The following is an 11,926-nucleotide window of genomic DNA, read 5'->3' as shown; positions in this document are numbered from 1 at the left end:
CTGGGTGCGAAGTCTGTCGTATAAAAAACAGAAGGTCTAATTTCGGAAATGGAATGTAGCACCTAGGCTTTGCTTTGCTTTTTTCAACTTGCCGAAAGGTGAAGATGTTGTGGGCTATTTTTAGCGGAGTACAAACGGATAGCGGATCCGTTCTCTTCAAGCATCCCACTGGCATTTGATACAGAGGATTACAACGTGCTAGAAGGCTCGACCAGGTTGAAGTCGTGTGTTTCGTGCTCAACTGGCGCTCAATCGGCGACGAGTAGCCGAGAATCAAGTATAGAGGAGAGAAATTTTTGATACGTCGAAAGCCACCGCGGCTTTATGCTTGTTTAGTTTAATGGTTAAGTTTGTCTGTACAGTCGATCAGAAATTAGCCAGCTTTATCCTTGAACTGAGAATGTCGCTCGGTGCTAACACTACTATAAGGCGGCAAAAAAATTTCTATAAGTGAATCTGTCTATTAACAGGGGTCATTTCTCTCCCCTCTCTCTCTCTCCCCATTTCTCTCTTTGTTACGTTTACAAAACTTTAACAGTCCTCTCCAGTTGGTTCATGTACGATCAATCCTAATTTTTGTCGTGTTTGGAATCAGGCAATGATTGTTTTTATTGCAATTGACGGAGGCTGCTATCTGATCAAAACTAATTTATACTCGCGAACCACTCACTCACGAGCCGAGCATGATAGCCACCTGAACCAACCTACATCAAAGTCAACACCAGACAAATGCTAGGACAGGAATACTACCTCTAGATTTCATCATTCAGCACAATGCAAAATGATCTCGTGAGCCACTTCCTGTACAGCGAGTGCTTGTGCGAGTGTTGACCACCGTGCTCTGTTTGTCATTCCGGTTTGGTGCCTTCCGAACTTCATATTTATGTAGTCCAGAGGTATGTATAATTGTTTTTTACACAATGCAACCTTTTTTGGTAGGCATACCGTGAATCGAAATTTTGGATTAGTGCTTGAATTGGTTAACTGCCGAATCTATCGGTTGACGAAAAATTTGCTCCGAACTGGTGCAAGCTTCCATTAAGATCACTTGATCGATGTGACAAACAACTCCTTCCATCCACTCCTCCGATAGCGTCTTCTATTCTAACATCTTGGAAATTACCCTGTATAGTGCCGTTGCCAATGTCTATTACTCTGCCGTGTCGATTTGCAGGCTATGGGGCCCTATCACCGGTTATGCACTGCTTCTCTACCGACCTGGGCGTTCATATCCTCCATGACGATCTCGATGTCCCGTGGTAAATTGCTATCGTTTGGTTCTATCGGCGCCGCGATAGCCTACAATTGTCGAAGGAAATGATAAAAAAATACTGAAATTAAAGGCGTGAATAGTATCCCTAGGGTAGGACAAGACGTGAAGCGAAAAGTGCGCAAAAATAAGATGATAGCAGAATCATTTGTAGCACGCTGTAGATCGTTATATTTTGTCAAGCTAGGAGATCCGCTGGTTAGAAATGAAAGAACAATATTCCATAGGCCAACCATTGCAATGCGGTAGTCATTTGGTACGACGTCCATCATTATCAGCTTAGCTAAAAACAGACAACAGCCGTTTACACTAAGTGATTTGATTTATCGCCACAACGTCAGACTGTTTTATCTGAAATTCAATCAGTTATTATTGGTTGGATTACGACCGTCAAAGCAACAGCAATAAACTGTCGCTTATCGTATCGAAGGAACAAACCTTTCAAATGGGTAATCAATCATAACTCACACATTATAGATCTACCAAACAACATAAGATGACCGTCTTTCAATCCTGTAAGTTCGTTGAATGGTTCGAACAAAAAAAACACGCGTTTGTTCAAATTCGATTTTACATTCCTCCGTGATGTTCTTCAGTTTTAGGCAACAAAAAGTTAGTGATAGCATGTGCAGCCGCTGCTGTGATTACGATTTGTGCAATTGCGATTCCATTGATTGTGGTGTCATCCTATGATGAATTCGCTGGTCGGGATGTTTTAGACGAAGTTCCACTAATTGATGGGTAATTTTAAATGTAAAAGTTTACATTCTGTAATTAATACAGACATTTTCAGCCACAACGATCTTCCCTTCAACATCTACAAATATGAACGAAATCGATTAGCGAACTTCAATTTAGATTCAAACCTAAAACTGCATCCGGTGTGGGGTGAAGCGAACACCAGCCACACGGATCTTCCTCGCTTACGGCAGGGTAAGTTGAGCGCCCAGTTCTGGGTAGCGTACGTCCGGTGCAATGACACTCAATATCTGGACGCTGTCGCCAGAACTTTGGAACAGATCGATGTGGCAAAGCGACTGATCGCCAAATACCCAAACGATCTGAAATACGTTACCTCAGCCGATGGAATCATGGAAGCTTTTGAGGAGAAAAAGATTGCATCTTTGTTGGTGGTTGAGGGAGGACACTCGATCGATTCCAGACTGGCCGTGCTTCGAGTGTTCTACGAACTGGGTGTTCGCTATCTAACGTTGACACATTCGTGCAACACACCGTGGGCTGATGCTTCGCCTATCGACGAGATGACGGAACCGCAGCTGAATAATCTGTCCCCCTGGGGACGCAACGTAGTTTGGGAGATGAACCGTCTCGGAATGATGATCGATGTTTCGCACGTCAGTCACGGGGTAATGCGTGATGCCATCAAGTATAGTAAAGCTCCGGTAATTTTCAGCCATTCGTCTTCGCATGCCGTTTTTCAACACCATCGGAACGTACAGGACGATGTATTGCGAGAGCTGGTAGAGAATGAAGGCATTGTAATGGTTAATTTCTATCCAGCTTTTGTGGGTGGAAATTCTATAGATGATGTCGTTAGTAAGTAAATAGTAGTGGTTGGTATTAGTTTGACCTAAACTAATGAGTGTAACTTTTTATAGAGCATTTCAATCACATCAAATCGATTACGGGACCCGATTACATAGGAATTGGTGGAGATTATGATGGGGTTTCTGCAACTCCGCAGGGTTTGGAAGACGTATCTAAGTATCCAGATCTGTTTGATATGTTAGCAGCCGGTCGACTGAAATCTGGCGAATGGTTTAGACCGTGGACTAGGGAAGAGTTACGCAAACTGGCTGGTCTTAATTTATTACGTGTGTTTAGAGCCGTCGAGCAAGTTCGTGACAGTATGGCAGATGTTGCACCGTACGAAAATATCATACCATTTGAGGAATTTGAAAAGGCAGGTGTTGGCAATCAACCGTGCATGTCAAATATGGGAATACATAAGGAATGATGTCGAATTCGCTAATCGCCAATATAATCGTTCTTAAGTTCTTGAGCGGATTACAATGCTTTACACTTATATCGTTTTGCTTAGAATAGATTTTTCACAGCACGAAATTGTCCATGTGGCAGAAAATGAAACTTCTTAGTTCCACTTCCAAACGAACGTAGTAACGAGAATCATGAAGCATTACTACGGGTACTGCAAGTTTCATCTTTCTTGAGAATTCCGAAAATATTCAGAAAATTTATTTACTTGCTTATTGCTCCATGTGCACCGATTCACCAGAGCAAAGGGATGAACAGCCTTCAGTTCACAAATATAAACAAAATGTGGGGAACCCGAGCTTTTAGACGAATATTTTGGCCTAGAAAATCAAGTAATCATATTATTATTATTAATTATCACAAAAACCGGCCGATTATATTGAAAACTCCGGACTCTTGGGTGCAATTGGATTTACAATCAAAGTTAATATTGACTAGAAATTAGACCTGCAACTGGACTAGATATAAGAGTTGTAACTGGACTAGAAATCGAACTTGACACTAGGCATTAAATTAGACTTGAATTTAGACGAATTTGGGTTTGAAGCTTTACTTCAAATTAAACTGGCAATTGGACCTAAAATTGTGGTGATTTGGACTGGAAGTTTTACTTTGAATTAGATATCAAATCGGACTTACATAAAATAAAATTATAAGTTTTTACTTGAAACTGGACTTGAATTAGACATGAAATCGACTTGAAATATTTGACGCAAATTGGATTTAAATGGTATTTGAGGTTAGACTTGGCATTACATTTCAAATTAGACCTGAAATTGGAATTCAATTTGTGCTAGAAATTGGATTTGAAATCAGAGTTTAAATTTGATTTAAAATTGAATTTAAAATTGGAATTAAATTAGACTTTTTCTTCAAATTAGGGTTGGAGTCTATCGTCTTTTTCTCTTCTACATTTTATTTGTTTTTTTAGTTTCTTCTCTTTTTCAATCCCATTTTCCCACTTTTTTCCCTTTTTTCCTTTTCTGTATCGTTTTTTTTTCTTATTTTTGCTCTCACTTTTCTTCCTTTTCTTTCCGTTTTCCCCTTTTCTTTTCTTTATCGTTTGACTATTCCATATTTCCTATTTCATTGTTCCATTTTTCATCGTTTTGTGCCCAGTTTTTCTTCTTTTCAATCCTGTTTTTTACTCGCTTTCCATTATTCGTCTTTTTGTTTCCCTTTTCTCGTTTCTAGTGTTCGCTTTTTTCTAACTCTTTATCTCCTTTCTTTCTCGTTTTTCTTCTTTGTCTGTTTGTTTTTCCTCCTTTGGATCTCCCATTTTTCCTTCTTTGTCATCAGGCTTATTCTCTTTTTGGCTCCCTTTTTCCCTTTGCTTTCCGATTTTAATTTTGCTTTTTCTCTCCTGTTTTACCCTTTTCTTAGATTCTTTGAAATATTATTGTTTTTTCTTTTTCTTTCCTGTTCTGTATTATCCAACGTTTTGTTCCACCTTTCTCTTTTCAAATCTCGTTTGATCTCTTTTTCCTCAATCGGGTTTTTTCTCTTTTGGTTTCACTTGTTTTCTATTGACAAAGGAGAGAGTGCTGGTAGCACTGAAAGTTGACCTAGCTGTTCATCAGAGTTATGTGCTTTTAAAGGTGTTTTGGTGGGTTTTTTTTACCGAAGTAGAGTGTTAGTTACTGTGATTATTGAAGAATATTAAGTGTTTTTCCGGAGAGAAGTGAAGAACGCGCAGATAATTGAAAGGAAATGGCAGAAGATTCAGTTATATTTCTGTTCTCCTACAGGAGATAGTTTGACAGGCCGGCGAAAAATGCTATGATGCAACGAGGGATAAGTATCATTTCATTCCATTGCGTAATTGCGCAATACGCTCAATAAGATAATATTAATATCTCTTAAACAAATATCATTTGTCTATCACTAATGCCTTATATTTTATAATCTTACTTAGTTGATCTTATATCCTAAATGCTCTTGAATACCAATCACTGATTACTTGAAGTTGTATCATGCTACACTTTATTGTATTACATGTTTGCAATTTGAAAGTGAGTGCGCCCCTAGTTGTCAGCAGGAAACCGTTTTGCATGAACTTTCTGAAAGATGTTCTCTATTCTCTTGTCTCTTCACTGCTACATGAGAAAAAGATAGCATCACACCATGTATGCAGTACCCCTGAATTTTTTATACGTTGTGTCATTTGACTTTAAAAGATGCAATTTTGAATCAATTAATAGACTGCTGAGATTCGCTGGGAGGAGTTTCTTGTTGGATGCAGTACTGATGAAGCCGTATCATGTTTCTATGAGCGCATTTATAGTACACTTCGTGATGTTGTCCCTATGAAGCAACAATTCTGTCAGCGCGGTAGTAGACAACCGTGGTGGAACAACCAGCTACAGCGTCTGCGTAACCGTCTCCGTAAGGCAAGAAAAAAATATTTTCGCTGGAAAGATGATAGCCATAAAGCTGTGCTGCGTGACATTGAGAGCGAATACAACTCATTGCTTGCTCACTGCTTTCGTTGCTATATTCGTCGCATGGAAGACAACATTAAGCATGATCCTGCATCGTTTTGGACGTACGTGAAAAATCGCAAGCAACAAGGCGGAATCCCTCAACGTGTGCATTACAACGAAAATGTAGCTGAGTCCCCGTCGGAGTCGGCAAACTTGTTCTCATCTTTCTTTCGAAGTGTGCAAAGTAACAACTTACCACTTTCGTCTGAGGAGTATTTGAACAGATTGCCGTTGTTCGATTTGAGCATGCCGCTTTTTCATTTCTCGGATAGTGACGTAATGCGGAAGCTGCAATCAATCGACGAATCGAAAGGCGCCGGACCTGACAGCCTGCCACCGCTCCTCTTCAAAAACTGTGCTGCGACGCTCGCGATTCCTGCAAGGATTATTTTTAATCAATCCATGTCGGAAGGAACTTTCCCGAATGTGTGGAAAACTGCTGCTATTACACCTGTTCATAAAGCAGGTAGCACTCACGACGTTAAGAACTACCGCGGAATTTCGATTCTGAGTTGTTTGCCGAAGGTATTCGAGAGCCTTATCCACGATTCACTTTACCCGAAGGTACATCATGTCATTTCGGAATGGCAGCATGGATTCGTGAAAAAACGTTCGACAGTTACCAACTTGATGGCATATGTTTCTTCACTAACGAGTGCGCTTGAAAAACGTCAGCCAATTGATGCGGTTTATGTGGATTTTGCAAAAGCCTTTGATAGAGTGCCACACTCTTTGATGGTCACGAAACTGGAAAAAATGGGATTTCCTGAATGGTTGACACGGTGGGTACTATCATATCTCACCAGTCGCGTTGCAGTCGTACGTGTTAATGGAACGAAATCCCTACCATTTGAGATTCAATCCGGTCTGCCCCAAGGAAGTCACCTGGGCCCACTGTTGTTCATTCTCTTTGTAAACGACTTGTGCTCCACGATAAAATCGTCCAAGTATATGTTTGCCGACGATCTGAAGTTCTATCGGGTAGTCGCTTCCAGTGTTGACTGCTCTGCCATACAATCCGACATCGATTCGCTGTTAAGTTGGTGCAAACTCAACGGAATGGACGTGAACGTGCAGAAATGTAATGTCATCTCATTCTGCAGAAATAGGCATCTCACCTTGTTTGACTACAAAATGGATTCAGCTAGTATCACCCGAGTCGATTCCGTTAAAGATTTGGGCATTCTTCTAGATAACAAATTATGTTTCACTCAGCACATTACAGCCACTACTGCTAAGGCGTACGCTATTCTGGGCTTCATAAAAAGGAATACGCAGCAGTTTACCGACTCTTATTGCTTGAAGGCTCTCTACTGTGCGATTGTACGCAGTATCCTTGAGTATGGGGCGCTTGTATGGGCACCCTACCACGCTGTCCATATCAACCGGATCGAACGAATCCAGCGTCACTTCGTTCGGTATGCTCTGCGGTTGCTGCCCTGGGATGATCCAATTCGACTGCCTCCTTACGAACATCGATGCGCTTTGATACGTCTGCCAATGTTGGCGAATAGGAGAACTTTGCTGCAACGGCTATTCATCTTTGATCTTCTTGGAGGTAATATCGACAGCCCGGAGCTCCTAAGTCGAGTCCGATTTAACGTTCCACCAAGGCATACTCGACGAGCTGATTTCTTTAGGCTTCCAATGCACCGTACTCAATTCGCTCAAAACAATCCATTTGACGTATGTTGTCGTGTATTTAATACTGTTTCTGACGATTATGATTTTAATGTTACTCGGACCACTTTTAAACTTAGAATAAGTAATTACTAAGAACTGTCTGTACGAAATTTCGAAGACTAGTATAAATAAATAAATAAATAAATAAATAAATTGGTGTGGCGTGTCAGTGTTGGTGTTCATTTGTTTTCTCTTTGAAGCATTTGTAGCATGCGCCAAGGGATTCCAATTGGAAAGTATGAGTGATGGAAGAAGAGTTTTTATTTTTTTGACGTAGAACTACGTCTTACGGCAAGTTTTGAGATAGGGTGTCATTCCAAAAAATCGAAAAATGCGAGCGTCACGAAAAATGAAAGGTATTGAGCGCTAATAGCTCAGCGGTTTTCCGATCGATTTTCAATATTCTTACATCAATCGATCGGAAAATCTTCTAAGAATTGACCCAAATGAAGAAAAGTGTGGATTCTTGATGTTGAACTATTGAAAAATAGAAAATAATGAACCTGTGTTTTACCAGAATTCTCGCTTCGTGATTGGTTAGAAGATTCTTTATGATGATCTAAACCTATATCAATTTGATATCTGTGCTTGGGAAGTAATCCAAAACAAGTGACGAAGTTTCCTCATTTCAACAAGATTTCTTATCACCGCGGTTAAACCTAGACCATTTTGATGTCCTTGCTTGGGAAGTACGCCAGAAAGATTGTTAAAGCCCCCTCGTGCCAACAGATTTCTTGCGAACGCGATCAAACCTAGTCCAATTTGATGTCTGTGTTAGGGAAGTATGCCAGAAAAAACGACACAAGTTCACTGCCCCAACAGATTGCAAATTCTTTACTGCGAGACGATTAAACCTAGTCGAATTTGATATCTGTGTTGGAAAAATGTGCTACAGCTGTAGTGTTCGGTTACAATACGACTCTGTATGAATACGCATGCTTGCCGTTTCATTAGAAGTGTAGTGAAAAGATGTCCTGTTGATAAAATAGGAAAAGAGAGAAAGAAAAGAAAATAGGATTGAATTGGTAAAATCCCTTCAACGTGGGGAACCATGGGTAATAAAAACAATCTTTAATTTCAGTAAGTAGCAGGAAAGTAATAGTTTGTGTTCTTGATTTTATTAAGTGGTTTTCAAATGCACAATCTTTTGAGAATTGAACATATGCAATGTTACTACTTTGATAAATGTTACATACAACGTATGTAGCATGTATATATGTCGCATATAGTATGTATACAGGAAGAATCGAATGATTACAAGCATGAATACATGCTACTATCACTACAAAGAGACTTACGTAGTTCTGCGTCACCTATATATGCGGTCGTGTCTTGTACACAACCCCTCTGATTTTTATTTTCAAGCTCTATGATGCTAAATTCATATCAAATGAAATGAAATGTGTTTTTTAATTGATGGTTTTCGGACATGGCTGCCATACATAAACGTGTTATAATCTTATGATTGACTAAGGATTGTCATTAGTGATGTCCGATTACTTCTCGATTAATCGAACTAATCGATTATCCGCTAAAATAATCGATTAATTTTTAATCGATTGCTTTATGTTCCGATTATTAGATAATCGATTAACTGGCCGATCGATTATGCCGGATTATTTAAAATTTTATTGTTTGACAATTTCTAACAAACTTAATTATTACAGTGGCAGGCGCTTACCTTCTAAATTAACCACACGCAATCAGCCAGTTCGTTCGTTTCGAGGTACGATGCTGATCTAAGAAACCAGTAGTCGTATGTTCAAATCTCAGCTAGCCGGTGCTCCTAAATAGAGTCAGTAGGATTGTTGCAATAGCCCCGACAAGACAGTTATCTTGTCTGTCGTTAAAGATGGGTCAAATCTTAGAGAGGATGTTTAACCCCAAGGCTTTATTTTTATTCATCCACTTTGCACGCAGTAGGCCGGTTTAAATACCACGCTGAAGCCTAAAAACCAAACTAAACTTAATCTAGATATTAACCGTGCCACCGTCAAAAGATAATTCGAAATTTGTCTGTCTGTCAGACACGGAATTTTGTAAGGAATTTTTAGAAAACTGGGTACCATGCGGTATCGAAATCCGTACAGCTTCGAAATCCGTACACCTAATACAATTGGCTTGATTATATGTATTAAAAAGTCTAAATGCAAAATATTAATAATAGGCCTAGACCCGTGGTTTATTAGCATTACGTCAATGTCAAAATATAGGTAGTAGGCCATCACATACAAGTAATAAAAATTAAAACGTTAATGCCTATCAGATTTCCCTCTAAATTGGCTGTGTTGTTAGCAATTTGCTAAGAAAATAACTTCCAATAAAATGAAGTGTAAAGTGCACTTGAAGTGATTTTCCTATTTAAAATCCCGAAAATCAATTTGAACTAAAGGTGTTTATCGTTCTACAGCTTAATTTCATTCATTATGGCATTGAAATAATATTTATTCATCATAATTAGTACTGTACGGATTTTGATTCAGTTTTACTAGTTGAATCTAAATCCGTACACCTGTGCAGTATCCTTAGTGATCCAACTCTTTTCAATGTTTTGCCAAACAAAATGGAAATAACTAAAGCTAAATATATGTCGATAAACTGGAAGATGGCAATTACGATAATACATGGTGGATAATCCCTTAATAAAAGCATCGAGATAGTTTAAGTTCCGGTCACTACGATAAGAGCTACTATATTGAATTGGTACTCTCGAAATACCGGAGTCTTTTCTGCAATTTTTCAGCTTTCCATATAATTTGCAACAAAAATCAAGAAAAAATGTTATATATTGTTTATAAGTGAAGTTAATTTACTCTAAAATTTAAAAAAGTTTGTTTCTAAGCCTAATATTTCCTGAGGCATAAGGAAAAGAATGTAAGAACATTTAACACAAACGAGGTTTTGTTACAAGTGGGATGGATAGAGGCAATATTTAATCAGTACCAAACCTGATATTTTAACTTTCCGACCGAAAATGAACAATTACCCATAATTTGGCTTAAAAACAAAAAGATTGATTCCTTGTAGTGTTCCTACTGTGCGTGTGAACGACTCTTAGATGAGCAGGACTAAAATACAATGCGTCAATTATCGAGAAAAGCATATTTTATAAAGCAATTAGTCAAATAAAGAAAAATAATTTAGCCACAAACTTTAAACTCATTTCGATCAAGCTTACACGGATTTAGATTCAAAATTATGCGGACTTTGATTGATTTTTAACATGGTGTACGGATTTTGAGTCACAGGTGTACGGATTTTGAATCAGGCATAAAAAAGTGTACGGATTTTGAATCAAGAGATGCACATTTTGATCTCGTTTTTTTATAACTAGGATTAATTTTAGCTTCCTGTTATTCCATATAACGTTAAAATGAGCATTATACTGTCAAAAGAAAACATGACGAATTGCTTATTACAATATCATAATTTTATATTGACCATTTAAAATTGTCTAGCTCTTAGGTGTACGGATTTCGATACGGCACGGTAATACCCTTCGTCTTTTTCTATACAAAAACCAAAAAATGCGGTGTCCTCAATTTCTATGTAACTAGCCTAAGTCTGACTGCACATTCCAAAACACTAGTGGACAGTACTACGGGACGCAAAGTTATTTTTTGGTGTCGGGGACTGTAACGAGGTTACAAAATAAATAAGGTGACAAACCCTATTGTCCAATCCCACACACAACCTTCACTAAAAGCCTGTTCGCGTATCGCGTTACCTGCCGTTATCCCCGAAAAAAGGTTAGGGTACCGCGACAGTAAACAAACCCTGCTAATGCTCACCGGATGGAACCTGGCGAAATTAGCCGAAGCTGAATCGTCAGTCCCGTCGTAAAGTCATGTGCTTGACAGGCAAATTAGTCTGGGGAATGAGCGATTTTAAAGACAACCACCTAAGAGACGACACGCAAGATTGGAAAGAGCTAGAAGTTAGAAGACGCAAAGTGATACATGAGAAGACGAAAAGTGAAGTAAACTAGTATTCGGAAAAGATACAATAAGGAGAAGTAAAGTGGAAAACTAAACTAAAGCACTAAAGCGCCTAGTGGAACGAAGCAAAAGACCACCAGCGACCTCCTTCAAACGGAGGTCTTCCCTTAGGGCTTGAGAGCGCGACCATCGTCAGTCGGCCTCAACACGTGTCGGCGATGAGTGCGTGATCCGATTCTCCGAGCAACACACCGAGCGAGCAAGCAGTTGCTACCATCCGTACACCATCGATCGCCGAAGAGCCAACCGTATGCTATACCCGCCACATAAGCAATCGTTACTGTCCGTGGATTCACCACCGTTCGTACCGGCTACCGGATGTCGGACCCGGTCGAACTAAAACATTCGATTCACCATTTGCTACCCACCCCGTATCTGGTACGGCCTTTCTGTAAGCGGTCTACGAAGCCGCTAGTCTAGCACAGTCACCTGTTCATCAGAACATCAGAGACCCTTCGTCGACAAGAAGCAGCAGG

At 39.4% G+C, this 11,926-nt stretch overlaps 1 protein-coding gene across 1 annotated transcript; it reads left to right on the top strand.

Annotated features, from left to right (window-relative positions):
* Nucleotides 1-1,766: 1,766 nt before the first annotated feature.
* On the top strand, nt 1,767-3,248 carry LOC128738153 (dipeptidase 1-like). Its single transcript, XM_053833048.1, has 4 exons — nt 1,767-1,785; nt 1,867-2,011; nt 2,064-2,827; nt 2,890-3,248. The coding sequence occupies exons 1-4, from the start codon at nt 1,767-1,769 to the stop codon at nt 3,246-3,248; spliced, it is 1,287 nt and encodes a 428-aa protein (XP_053689023.1).
* Nucleotides 3,249-11,926: the final 8,678 nt, after the last annotated feature.

Source organism: Sabethes cyaneus, chromosome 2 (assembly GCF_943734655.1).
Source record: "Sabethes cyaneus chromosome 2, idSabCyanKW18_F2, whole genome shotgun sequence".
NCBI lineage: Eukaryota > Metazoa > Arthropoda > Insecta > Diptera > Culicidae > Sabethes > Sabethes cyaneus.
Note: the sequence above shows the minus strand (reverse complement) of the source record. Positions and strands in the feature narration are given on the sequence as shown.